Below are 14,345 nucleotides of genomic sequence, written 5' to 3'. Positions count from 1 at the left end.
GTCCTTAACTTTGGTTGGTTACAACTTCCTGTCACAGAGAGAGTGATAGAGAGGGTGCTTCCAACTTCACTATTGTGCATTTTAATGCGTTGCTCGGGATGTCATTCCCTGCAGGTTTCACTGGACCCAGAGGGGACCCTGGTATTCCAGGTATCCCAGGGCAGAGTTTTGATGGGCCCAGGGGTAAGGATGGTCTCCCAGGCCGTCCTGGAGCCAAGGGCCAGCCTGGAGAGGTGCTAGGAGCTACACCTGGATTTCCTGGTCAGAACGGTTTACCAGGAATTCCTGGAGACAAGGGCCAGCCGGGAACACCTGGAGGACCTGGAATGCCTGGTGGGTAGCAGGATTTAAGTCAGTTACTTATTTTAATAAAAACAAATAAAAACATAGTATTCGATGGGTGTCCTGAAATAACAAATGCCAGCTGACTTAGCATTTAAATGCTTCTGCAAGCAACACTTTGTAAACAAAGTCTGTTCTTGAAGGGTTTGATGGACGTCCTGGTGCTCCTGGTCGGAAAGGAGAACGCGGAGTTAACGGTTTTCCTGGTAATCCTGGCCTTCCTGGGCTTCCAGGTGACCCAGATGGTCGCATTCCTGGTCCACCTGGCCCTGATGGTAGTAAGGGTCTGAGAGGACCACCAGGTGAGAGAAAGAAATGATTTGGGGGTTTTGTTATATTTTTTGCACATTTTACACTCGAATTTGTACCTTTGAGAGATTCTTAGTGTGAATTATTGCAAAAGAAGGTGAAATATGACTTTGTTGTGATCTCTACTGAAATCCTTCACCTCTCATCCCTGCACCAGCTCTGGTTCATTCCTCTTTTGTTCACATCGTTCTTTCACAGTCATCCATCATCACAGTTGCCCGTTTGAATCGTGTTGTTTATCAAACACTGCATCACCCACGAGAATGTCTTCTCCCTCTTTGTTTTTGTATTGTTGTATTTTTCCATGTCTCTGTTCTTCCTCCTTGTCACTTTCATCTTTTTTCCCAACACCACCACCACCATCATCATCTCCATCCATCCTCTCATCCCTCCATCCTTTTTTTGTTGGTGTTGGGTCACTCGTTATAGGCTGCCCAGGTGAGACACTCTTTCCCTCGTCCCATTGTCCATCTCTCCTCCCTCCCAGCCGCGCCACCCTTGGCTTGCATTTCCTCCATCCTCTTGCTGTTGGTGTATTAGAACAAACACTTGAACTGCTGCCTTCATTTCTCATCTGCGCTGCACACAAATGTCCATCTCCACAGTGCAGTCGTGGAGTCTCGTATGGGGTGTAACACCACGTCTCTGGAAAAAAAAGATGGTAAAGGAAAGTAATTAATATGAAGGTGAATGAATACAGAGGCAAAGTAAAACATTAACGCCTATATTATTTATTATTTTCAAATTATTTTTGATTAATTGAATGGCATATTAATTTATTTATGTAATTTTTTTTTTTGTTCTTTATTTATTTTTGTCTTTTGGGAGGGGTGGAGCAGCTTACCTCCTCCAAATATAGTGTTACCTCATTATCTAAGAGACGATGACTTTTGCCTATGTTTGATGAGGTGCTTCATCATAATCGTGCCATTTGACTGTGTTTGCATCAATAACTATTTTAAAGTACATAAAACTATGATGCTAGAGGAAATGACATCATCACACCCCACAGAAAGACTGAACCAGATGGATATTTTGTAACAGTTCTGTAAACAAAGCATTTCCGCAGGAAATGTGAAAACCACTGTTTGCTGTTCTTACTTGCAGAAACGACTAACCTCATTGTGAACTAAGTGTTTCTGTCTAATCAGTTCCAGATGTGTTTGATGAATTAACTGTAACAGGTTTGTGTGAAAATTGAAGATTTGGGGGCAAATGCTGTTTAACTCAAAGCTAGAAGCTTTTATTTTACACTCTTGAAGGGACTTCTTATTTTCAGCGCATCCTTGCATTGATCAAAAAGTGATAAGCTGCAACTTTGCAGCACAGATGTGCTGAAAATGGGTTCATTTTTTAAGAATGTAAACAGTAGCAGTTAGTGTGCTTTAGATGGCTTAACCTTGCTAGTCTGGAATTGCACTCAGAAACGGTATGATTACCAATCGGCTGGTTCTCCTGTAATGTGAGTATCAAAATTAGCCACACTGAGCTTTCATGTCTCTGCAACAAAATCTGCAATCTGGGTGCAATTACAGACCAATCGCAGCAATGAAGTATTGTAAAGAAATGTGTGATGGCATTGTTGTTGCTGTTTGCAAGGCTGCTTTAATATGTGTGTTAAAAGATAGAAAAACTAGCTTAAAACCTGATTGTTCGGAGGTAAGTGTATTCCTCATACAAAAGATAATAATACATATTATTATATTATGATACAGTTATGGTCAAAAAGAAAGATTAGCCTCTTAAATTCTAAGGTTGTACCTATAAGAACATAATACAGATAGTCTGGTCCTTAGCAGGTCTTAAAATTAGGCAAACACAGCCTCAGATGAACTACAAAACATGTTGCATTGTGTATTTAATAAACAAAAACAAAAGCAAAAAGAAGAAGCATTGCGTAAAAAGTGTAGGAGCGGTCCTACCAGCAAATTCGCCTTCAATCAGTCCTGCAATGCTCAGTGAAAATGTGCAAGAGGTACGTCTCAGACTCTACAGGGCTCAGTTGTCATGTTAAATGTTAAAGGTCATTAGCAGAGATGGGCAGTAATGCGTTAAAAGTGATGTAATCCAATTACTTTTTCAAGTAGAGAGAAAAGTCAGGGATTACTACTACAAAAAGTAATTAGATTACTGTTACTTTACCGTACGCTCACTGTGTTACTGCGTTACTAAGTAACGAAAAAACAGGCAGCAGACTAATTACACGGAGGATAACGAGATGATGGGAAACAGAGGGAAACACAGCTGGAACTAATCAGACATAACAGACAGGGAGGAAGCAAAACTGACAGGACAACAGACTATCAAAATAAAACAGGAAGCATGAGACACACACACTAAAGCATGGACTAACTGAACACAGGGAACCAAGGCAGCGAGAGACACGACTGGGAAACAGATGAATAAACATGGAGACAGAAGTTAGCATGCGTGATGGAGCATCGACACAGGGGAGACATGGAAACAGAACCAATGACTTAAATGCTCTGTTCAGCTGTGCATAAATTAATTTCTGTAAACCTTCATGAACTGAAGTAACGCTGTCAAGAATACTGAGCCAAGATTATTAGAAAATGATGTGACTGATAAAATCATGCAGAACATTATCAAGTTATTGTTGCTAAAGGTGATGCTAACTACTATTGACTTTTGGACTACATTATGAAATGTGTTGTTGTTCATTTGAGGTTGTATTTGTGTAATTTTAAAATCTGGTAAGCAACCGAAGACTGCATGCTTTTCCAGATAATTAGCCAGCAGCCCTTTTTCCATGTGTCTGTATGAATGTCAGATTGTTGTCAGTGTTTTGTTTTTCTCACTGTCTCTCCTTCCATTATTGGCAGGTTTCCCTGGTCGGAAAGGAGAAAGAGGAGAACCAGGTTTCCCAGGGCCTGCTGGGATGAAAGGAACTCCCGGACGACCTGGTGCTACTGGGTTACCAGGAACAAGGGGACGCCCCGGTTTACCAGGACCAGGGACTATAGATGGAATTCCAGGAACGCCAGGAAGAAAGGGTCTGCAGAAGTAGTTTTTTTGTTTTTTTCCAAGGCCACATTTGTCATTTTTAGTAGTGTCGTGTTAGATGTTGATCATGACTTTACTGACTATGATGATGGACAGAGTGATCCTACTGGTTGACTCCCACATTATAAAGGCATGGTTGGGGAATTCATATCACCATTGTACGAACATCAGTAATACGGTCAGTGCTGCAATGTACTGATCATGGTGTGGTGGTGAACAAGATTACTTTTTTAAGATTGTTCACGGAGTTTTTAAGACAGCCTGATAACAATGAATTACAAATTCTGGTCAAACAATTCCAAGATATCTCACAGTGTTAGTAGAAGCCCAGATAATTAGGTTAGACAATATGTTTGCATGATTTTTAGGGCCAAGTTCAATGACCTCAGTTTCATCAGAAGTTAGAGGTCATCAAGTCTGTATGTCTGTAAGACATTCCTGCCGTTTAACGCACACTTTTGCAGGTTTGTGTCGTCAGGCTTTGAGGATAGATAAACCTGAGTGCCATCTGAATAACAAAGAAAATGTGTGCTGTACCCTTGAATGATGCTGCCTAAGGGAAGCACGACCTCTCAGTTCATTTTAATTCTTATTAGCGCAATAGAGCCAACCAATGACGGGCAAACGTTTCACTTTTTTTCTCTGCTTCATATGTTTCAGTTACCTGTCCAGTATTACTGACATTGTCACTGCCATTCTGCTTTGTTACAGATATCATAATAGTGACTAACTACGCTAATTTCCACAGGTGACAGAGGCATCCAAGGAATGATGGGCTTCCCTGGATTTGCAGGACCTCCTGGCAGTTCAGGATTTCCCGGAGTGAAAGGACAGCCTGGAGTGCCTGGAGCAAATGGACGCCCTGGGTCGCCTGGATTCTTTGGAACTAAAGGTAAAATATCCCCCACAGGAATAAGTGTACTGATCCTGGGCCAATAAAAGAATGAATTAGCAATGCTAATGCTACTCCTTGAGGTTATCATGAGGCAAACTGTGTGACATGGCTAAGCATGGCTACAATTCCCCCACTGTTTGTTTTGTTCCCGCCTAATACTTGGCTCTGTCACAACAGCATCTAAAGGGCACTTGCTGCAAACAATCTCACATGAACAAGTTAGACTTTTAATGGCATCCCAGATATTTAGTTTTGTACATTTGAATTCCATTTGTCCTAAGGCATTCCCATTGGTTGGTAGGTTTCTGCAGGGCTCACACCATTAGATGCTCATCCTAAATTTTGGGCACCATGAGAAGTTTTTCAAAGACTGTGTTTGGTTGAACCACCACAACAACCGTCTCTCATGATGGGGACCCCTGTTTTGGAACCACGTCATCAACATTTTGGTTATCTTTCAGGGCCAAGAATTTATCAATCAAGTTGCATGAACTTTGGCTTTGCACCAACATTCCTCTGTTTTTACTTTGGCAGGTGACAGAGGATTACCTGGTCCACCCGGATTTCCTGGTAGACCTTTTTCATCTCAGCTTGTAGAGAAAGGAGACATCGGAGACCCTGGAATAACCGGCCTTTCCGGCTTTACTGGACCCAGAGGTAACATGGTGCTTTGTTTCTTTCAGAACGTCACCGGCTAATCTGAAGGGCATAAATTAACTGCAGACTTTATTAGGATCTTCTGGTGAATTTTAAATCGTTTAGAGAAGAGATTCATATTTGTTACATATTTTGTAAAATAAGAAATTTTTTCATAGATGAGGACTTCAACACTGAATTGGTGGATGAAGCTGAGAGGACCAACACAATAAAGAGGGCCGGGGCAGTGACTCAGATTAGTGGAAATACTGCCTCGCAGACAGAGAGCATCTACGGTTGCCTGTGTTGGGATACCTCTCAGCTTAACAAACAAACAAAATATCTGTACTGTGCTCTTAAAGAAGGGGGAAATTATCAGTAAACCCCTAAAACAGCATTTTGTTACATGCTGAAAACATGCTGTAAAGTTTAGCACTTTGATACGGGAGTCTCCAGATACTGACCTTCAGAGCCAGCCCCAAGTTCCCACTAGAGGAACTGCAGCTGTTCGCACTTCTGCAAAATGTAGGCTCTCTAATGAAGAATTTAACTGCTTTTTGCTGCTGTGAACATCCATCACCTTGTGTTACAAACTCTGATCTTTCTCTGGGTTAACAGGTGACAAGGGTCAGCCAGGAGCTCCAGGTCGTCCAGGACGACCTGGAGCTCCTGGTTTCCCTGATCTGAGTAAAGGGCTGCCGGGAGAACCTGGCCTTTCTGGGGAAACAGGACTTCCAGGCTTCTCTGGACAAAAAGGAGAATCTGGAATTATGGGATTCCCCGGCACTGTGGGACCAAAAGTAAGAAAAGATGCATATACATGTAGCAAATTTTGCCAGGCAGAGATTAAAATTCGGATGTTTGTTTGTTTGTTTTTAGGGCAATAATGGCTTTCCAGGTTTATCTGGAAGGCCTGGAGAAGTTGGTCGGCCTGGTGCCAAAGGTAAGAGTACATATTAGTGCTGTTGGATATAACGATATGCATCGGATGATGATATGAAAACATCTGTATTACACTATCATTTGTTTCGTTGTGTCCCAAAATAAACTGTTTACGGCAATATTGTAGTGGCTATATTAATTTCTAATAGTTCTCACGTTCTCTTCTATTTAAAAAAAACGCACTATGCATGGGCAAGCGACTGTTTTCATGCGTTGTTGTTTGCAGCATGTGGCTCCGCCATCCGCTTGTTTATTTTCCACATAAAAGTGTCACAATAAAGCTGAAGATCCTGTTCCAACTTTTCAAAATAAACTGACGCGATGATAATATACAGTATTCTCAAACGTCAAATTTTGGAGTATGCATTAATGAAAATACCTCAAATAAGGTACACGACACCCAGCTTCACGCAAGTGGCCCGAGATTCACAGAATTTACAGAAAATGTTACATTTTTGTGATTTATATCGTTGTCGGGACGATAAATGTGTTATATCAGGATATGAGATTTTGTTCATATCGCACAGCACTAGTACATATGAAGTCTACCATCAGTGATAAACATCTTCTTTACATCTGTTCATAATCAAATCAAACATCCATTGACTTAAATGCTTTTTTCTCTTAGGACTACCTGGAGAAACTTTTGGTTATCCTGGAGCACCAGGACTTAAAGGCCGACAAGGAGATTCAGGGATCCCAGGTAAGACTCACCTTACTCGGTTACGGTGAAACTTTATTTGTCATGGCCATTGATCAGCAACCACTGATCAATGGCCATGAGTACCATTCACAGAGAGTTGGGGAACGGCTGCAATCACAGCATTGTAGGATGGTGAAAGATGTACCCTTAGGCCCCCTCCTCGATTCAGAGATGGTCTTTCCCTTTTCACATCTCTGTAAATAAAGAAAAGCATCCAGCATCACATCACTTGTAGTGTTGTTGTTGTCATATTTTATAAACTTGTTGACATGGATCAGAATTTACATTTCCTTTATGTTTTATTTTTAGTAAAATAAATATATTTAGTGCAGGTGAAGAAATTCTTAGTACTGTGGGACAAGCTTTTTGGGAGATCAGAGTTGGTCTCCAATCTCTGATTTCTTCAGAAGTTTTATAACATTTTAAATATGTCGACAGGCGACCAAGGGAAAGTTGGTGAACCTGGCAATAATGGATTTTCAGGAAATCCAGGTTTCCTCGGACAGAAGGGGATTCCTGGTGAACAGGGACGGTATGGAATAATGGGTGAGTAACTCCTAAGAAAACAAAGTCCTGTTGCAGTAATTCCTTCATGACGTCGTAGAGATTTGTATTTACAGAAAGTGTTGAGATGTCGTTTTTCTTCTCTGCAGGCTCTCCTGGTTTCCCTGGACCAAAAGGTCAGCCTGGATTGCAAGGAATAGGAAGGGGGCCTGATGGGCTTCCTGGTCGGCCTGGATTCCTTGGAAATCGTGGGTTTAAAGGTGAAAGGAAAAAAGAAAATCCACTACATTCATACACTAATCTTACAATGATTTTTCCAAATGAGGTTAAAAAAATGCTCTTTCCAGTGTTTTTAATGTTTTGTTTGTTTGTTTTATTTTTGTTATTTTAGGTTTTCCCGGACCACCTGGTTTGGATGGCCTTAATGGCCTAGCAGGACCTAAAGGCCTGCCTGGAAACCCAGGCAAGAATCACATTTCACGCACCAGCTGATTCTATATTTCTTGCTTTATTTCACAGCTCACTACTCACTCAGTACTCAGTAAACCAAAATGAGATGTACAATAAGCCAGATAATCCAAAGCTAAAGCTAATCTTAGCATGATCCAGTAAGAATAGATGAATGTATCAAGTAGTTATGGCTCGATAACTGAGGAAAGATGAGCAGTTTTGCATTTTGGCCCTTTGTGTGTCTGCAGAAAAGTTCATTATTCAAAGCTGTGAGGCATACTGCTTTGGCAAAGCTCAACCTTTTCGCCCTCTTCATCAGGGTCAACATACGTCTGATTGTTTTAGGCTTGCAAAGATGAAAGATTTAACAACTTTATGTTTTTTAATCTAGGTGCAATTCTGGGAGGTAGCCCTGGCCTTTCTGGTAGTCCAGGGTTGAAGGGAGAAAGAGGTGTTTCCCAACCCGGTGTTCCAGGGTATCCCGGCCAAAAAGGACAAAGAGGAGAACCAGGTGAAATAGACTTCAATGAAATCAAAAATGTGCAGATTCAATGTGCAATAATATATATAGCAATAGATTTTTTTACTTTCTGTATATCAGGTCCTTTTGGATTGAAAGGGAGCCCGGGTATCCCTGGACCTCCTGGACCCAGATCAATAGAAAGCTTTCCTGGACCTACAGGAGATGCAGGTCTCCCTGGACTGGATGGACAGTATGGTAAATACATTTCCTTAATCAACTTGGATGATTTTGTTTTCCATTCTCTTCTTTTTTCACATTTTTTTATTTTTTCCCTTTATATTCTCCTATACTTTTCTATGCTTAGTTTTTCTTTCTTTTCCCTTTAACGTTAATTTATTCAACCTTCCTTGAATTGAATTTCTCTCTTCCTCTCCTTTTTTCTTTCTTACAGGTGTCCAAGGTCCTCCAGGTCTTCCCGGCCCACCTGGTCCAGGCACAGCTCAGGGAGACAGAGGTGACCCTGGTCTGCCAGGCTTCCCAGGGAACCCTGGTACAAAGGGTGAACCAGGATTACCTGGAGGTCCTGCATTCCCTGGCAGACCTGGTTTAAAAGGTGGAGTATGGCTAAAATACATGGCATGAACTAAAAATGCTGCTTCTTCTTTTCTATGTTTGCTCCTATATGTTTTCAATTTTTTCAGTTCAGTTCAGTTCATTTTTATTTCAAACATTTCAAACATGTGCCTTCACAATCATTACAAAATATCATTCCATTATTTGTTTGAAAAGGAGTAGGCTGAAGTATTTACTTATTTGTCCCTACCCCCTCAAGTTTTACCTCTCATTCATTTAATTTTTTTTGTCTTAAATTAAACAAACAACATATGAAACATATAAACATATGAAGTAAAACAAAACATAACATACATAAATCAAAAACAAGAAATTAGCAAGCCCCACCACAGTATAGTTTCTTTCATATGAAAAATACAGAATGTGTATATTTGCAGATACACAAGTTATGGAAAAACAACAAACCAAAACAAAACAAAAAAAACAAAAAAGAACCGCAACACCATTACCAGCAACATTACCGTCCTGGGTTAACCCCGTTTTCTTCATTCTTATACTTATTTAAAATTAGGTTTTTATATTTTACTTTAAACTGTTTTATGTTTTGACTGTCTTTTATTTCTTCTGTTAGACTGTTCCATAATTTAACTCCTGCAATTGAGATTGACATAGTTCTTAAAGTTGTTCTAGCACTTTGTATTTTTAAATTCCATTTCCCTCTTAAGTTATACCCACCTTCTCTTTCTATGAACAATTTACAGATTTCTTTGGGAAGCAATTTATTTCTGACTTTATACATTATTTGCGCTGTTTTAAGCTTCACCAAGTCTTGGAATTTAATAGCTTGCATTTTGACAAAGAGTGCATTTGTATGGTCCCTGTACCCTACATTATTTATTAATCTAATGGCCCTTTTCTGTATTATAGTTATTGTTTGTGTGTTACTTTTGTATGTGTTTCCCCAGACCTCTACACAGTAGCTCATATATGGCAGTAGTAAAGCACAGTATAAAATGTGCAGTGCTTTCTGATCCAACATATGCTTTGCTTTCCCCAGGACGGCAATGCCCCGTGCCAATTTCCCCCGAACATAAGTAATGTGTGGCTTCCAACAGAGCTTGTGGTCAATGATCACCCCAAGAAATTTTATTTCATTTACTCTTTCTAAATATACATTGTCAACACATATTTCTACTTCGATGTTTTTCTTTTGGTTTCCAAACAACATAAATTTGGTTTTATCTAGATTCAATGATAATTTATTTATATCAAACCACTTCTTTAATATCGTTAATTCCTGTGTGATCATTTCCAAAACCTGTGGCAATTCCCCACCTGCACACAGTATATTTGTGTCATCTGCAAATATTAAAAACTTTAAAATCTCCGATACTCTGCAGATATCATTTAAGTACATAATAAACATTTTTGGACCCAGTACTGAACCTTGAGGTACTCCACAAGCTATATCCATCAAATTAGATTTATATTCATTTATTTGTACATATTGTTGCCTATTCCCTACATAGCTTTTTAACCATTCCAAAACCACTCCCCTAAACCCGTACTTTTCCAGTTTTTTTAATAGAATTTCATGATTAACAGTATCAAACGCCTTCTTTAGATCTAAGAAAACTCCGAGCGCATACCTCTTATTATCCATACATTCCGTTATCTTTTCCATTAAATCTATCAGTGCCAAAGCTGTTGATCTGTTGTTTCTGAACCCATACTGACTATCTGTCATTAATTCATATTTTTCCACAAAACTGTCAAATCTTTTTATGAAGAGTTTTTCCAGTATCTTAGAGAACTGGGAGAGTATTGACACTGGTCTATAGTTTGTAAAATGATGTCTTTCACTGGTTTTGTAAATGGGAATAACTTTAGCAACTTTCATTTTTTGTGGAAAAACTCCTTTTTGAAACGACAAGTTGAATATATATTTTAATGGTTTTACGATACCATCAATAACTGTCTTTACCGTTACCATATCAATATCATTCCAGTCTGTACTGGTTTTGTTCTTAAGTCCTCTAACCATGTCATAAATCTCTTTCAATTCCACTGCTCTTAAAAACATTGAGCTACTATTCCTTTCAATATTTTCACCAGTGTCCCTTTCTATTCCATCAACCTTTATTTCTTCTGCCAGTTTTGGCCCTATGTTTACGAAGAATTCATTAAAGCCATTTACTATCTCCTCCATGTTATTAATACTTCTTGTCCCTTCTATAAAGTACCCAGGGTAATCATTATTCCTTGATTCATTTTTGATTATTCTGTTTAATACATTCCATATATCTCTTGTGTTATCTTTATTGTGTTCTAACCTTTTAATGTAATACTCTCTTTTACAGGATCTCATTATATTAGTTAATTTATTTTTGTAAGTTTTATACTTCATTTCAGTTTCTATTGTTCTCTTTTTTATGAATTCTCGATATAAGGTATTCTTTTTTTTGCTGGCATTTTGTAGTCCTTTTGTCATCCATGGTCTTCCTGCATAGTTGTGTTTCCTATTGATTTCAATTACTGGGCAGTTTTTATCAAGTAATGTGTTAAATGTTCTTAAAAATCCTTCGTAAGCTTTATTAACTTCTGTTTGTTCATATACAATATTCCAATCTTGCTTTAAAAGTTCATTTCTAAGACAATTTAAGGTCTTCTCTGTTCTTATTCTTTTGTAAATAATCTTATGTCCATCGTTGTTCACTTTATAATGGCAATTATACGATGCAAAGACTGGTAAATGGTCACTTATATCATTGATTAACAGCCCACTTTTTATCTTTCCTTCTATTATATTTGTAAATATATTATCTAATAGAGTTGCACAATGAGATGTTATTCTGGTCGGTCTTGTTATCAGTGGAAATAAACCTATGCTGTACATGGAATCAATAAATTCTTCTGTACTCTTATTATGATTTGGATTCAATAAGTCAATATTAAAGTCCCCACAAATAAACATTCTTTTCTGATTTATATTTGTAAATAAGTCCTCCATATTATCCTTAAATATCTCAATCTTAGATCCTGGTGTTCTATATATACAACTGACAATTAGGTTTTTCCTTTTTTCTATAATTATTTCCACTGATAAACATTCCATCACTCCATCAATAACAGTTGTCATTCTTCCCATTCTTTTGTACTTTAGGTTTTTATCAATGTAAAGTGCCACCCCACCTCCTTTCTTGTTGATCCTGTCTACATGAAGGAATTCATATTTAAAAAAAGATAAACTGAAACATTACGTATTTGCCATTCAGGACAAAAGGGTGATGGTGGTTTTGCTGGAATTCCTGGTGTCCAGGGTTTTAGAGGTGACTCTGGTTTTCCTGGAAGCAAAGGAATGGCAGGAATTAGAGGTAGGACAGCATAAGTCTTTAGTTTCCCCCACTCTTTTCCCCACAATTTCTTCTTAATTTTCTTCTACCCTTTATCTTTCCTCCATCCCTCTTTTTCTCCACCCTTTCCCTTCCAGGGTTTCCAGGTCCAAAAGGTTTGCCTGGAGTCATATTTCCAGCTTCACTGCCAAATGGGCCATATCCACAAGGTGATCCAGGTTTCCCTGGTGAAAGAGGAAGCCCTGGTAACCCTGGAGAGCCTGGTCAGTCTGGTTTTCCTGGGCGTAAAGGTGAGTTGAAGGCACAAACAAAGTGTGTATCTGCATCCACTTAACCTGAACAGAGTTACGGGGGCACCATTATAACAGAGACATCCAGACTTCCTTCTCCTCAGTCATTTCTTCCAGCTCTTTTGGGTGAGTCCATCAAGGTTTTCCCAAGCCAGCCAACATACGTAATCTCTCCAGCATGTCCTCAATCTGCCTCAGGGCCCTCACTGAGAACACCTCACCTACGAAGCACCTGGGACGGACCTTAGTCAGATGCCTGAACTACCTCAACTGGCTTCTTTCAATGTCAAGGAGTAATAAGGGACTTCTCCAAGTGTCTTCCAAGTGGCTGAGCTCCTCATCCTGTCTCTAAAGCTGAACCCAACAACTCTTGAGAGAAAGCTCATTTCCACCTCTCGTATCTGCGATCTGATTCTTTCAGTCACTACCCAGAGCTCTTGACCAGGCCTTATTCATGAGTAAGAGTAGGAATGTAGATTGACCAGTAAATCAGCTCTCTCTTTATCATGATGGACCAATGCAGCATTCACATCACTGCAGATGCAGCCTGAATCCATCTGTCAGCCACCTGCTCCTCTCTCCCCTCACTTGTGAACAAGACCCAGAGATATAAGAGGGAAGTTACTTGTCCCCTACCCCAAAGAGGCACTCTACGCTTTTCCAACTGAGGACCATGGCCTTGAACTTTGAGGTGTTAATTCTCATCTCTCCATGTCTCCTTTTGCCATAAACTGCCCCAGGTGGGATTTGAAGGGGACCCGGGGCTCTGCCGAATGTTTCCAGCACACCCTCGCTGTCTGTTTGTGTGTGCCTGTCCTGTCTAAAATTCCAACCTGCCACCTGGTCCAGCTCGTTCTAACGACAGCTCTACTCCTCTCTTCACCCGAGTCTCCAGAACATACAGCGGCATATCTGACATATCTGATTATGCAATTACAAAGTTGATCATTGACCTTCGGCCCAGGAAGTCCCAGTGCCAGGTCCACTAATGGACTCCCATATATTCGAAGATGGCGCTCAGTAAGGGTAAGCTGTCGTTAGAGCAGATGTCCAATGACAGAACACCTTTCGGGTTCAGACAGACTGTTTCTCCCAGTCACACTATACCCAAGGTCACACTGTCATTGTCCCCCAGAAGGACAATGAAGTCACAAAGTGGGGTATTTTTCCACACCCCACTCAGGGAACCCAAGAAGGCTGTGTACTCTGAACTATTATTTGACACATAAGCACAAACGACAGTCAGGTCCCCGACCCTGTCGTCCTTTAGAGAAAACTCCCAATGTGCATGTACCCAGCCAAGGGATTGCAAGTATACTCAACAGCTCTCACCAAGGGCAGCTGCAGAGTGGAGCAAAGTACAACAACTCTGCATGAAACTGTTTATGAACCCAACCTGTGCATTGAGGCAAGTTCCACTATATCAAGCCGGTATCTCTTGGCCTTAAGCACTAGCTCAGGCTAGTGACATTTCATGTACCCAAAGTCAGTTTTAGCAACTCGGGATCAGACCACCAACCACAGACTTTCAACCACTGCCTAATCCACTCTGCATCAGACTCCTCCTGCAAGTAATGTGTCCACAGGAAGGGTGGCCTCATGGGCTAAACCCTGACCACCATTCACTTGCTGACAATGTTCTCCTCTAGGCTTGGCTCAAGTATGGGGCCTTTTTAGCTCCAGCCCAGCCAAGGAACAATGATCCAAATGGTTTGCGTGATTCAAACTTAGTTTACCCTTTTCACCCAGAATAAGTTGCTTTGGGAGAACATACCAGAGGTTAATTGCCACCAACAACATAGCTTCTACGACACACAAATCCCTCCATCACAATAAGATAGCATTGGAGGAGCGTTATCCT

At 40.2% G+C, this 14,345-nt stretch overlaps 1 protein-coding gene across 1 annotated transcript in view; it reads left to right on the top strand.

The window, feature by feature from the left end:
- The window catches only part of LOC146576904 (uncharacterized), a 39,798-nt gene that overhangs the window by 21,826 nt on the left and 3,627 nt on the right, over positions 1–14,345 (top strand). The window contains exons 26-41 of the mRNA XM_085267596.1: positions 115–333; positions 486–644; positions 3,495–3,665; positions 4,424–4,567; positions 5,105–5,227; positions 5,825–6,006; positions 6,086–6,149; positions 6,777–6,851; positions 7,290–7,397; positions 7,505–7,615; positions 7,747–7,818; positions 8,197–8,316; positions 8,407–8,523; positions 8,720–8,881; positions 12,117–12,215; positions 12,332–12,484. Coding sequence (XP_085123722.1) covers positions 115–333; positions 486–644; positions 3,495–3,665; positions 4,424–4,567; positions 5,105–5,227; positions 5,825–6,006; positions 6,086–6,149; positions 6,777–6,851; positions 7,290–7,397; positions 7,505–7,615; positions 7,747–7,818; positions 8,197–8,316; positions 8,407–8,523; positions 8,720–8,881; positions 12,117–12,215; positions 12,332–12,484 — 2,079 coding nt within the window. The remainder of the gene's footprint in view (positions 1–114; positions 334–485; positions 645–3,494; positions 3,666–4,423; positions 4,568–5,104; positions 5,228–5,824; positions 6,007–6,085; positions 6,150–6,776; positions 6,852–7,289; positions 7,398–7,504; positions 7,616–7,746; positions 7,819–8,196; positions 8,317–8,406; positions 8,524–8,719; positions 8,882–12,116; positions 12,216–12,331; positions 12,485–14,345) is intronic.

This window comes from Mchenga conophoros, linkage group LG3 (assembly GCF_057382185.1).
Source record: "Mchenga conophoros isolate Kocher_MC1m ecotype Shallow Benthic linkage group LG3, M_conophoros_male_GT1.1, whole genome shotgun sequence".
In the NCBI taxonomy this organism is placed as follows: Eukaryota; Metazoa; Chordata; class Actinopteri; order Cichliformes; family Cichlidae; genus Mchenga; species Mchenga conophoros.
This window is presented reverse-complemented; position numbering and strand designations above follow the sequence as displayed.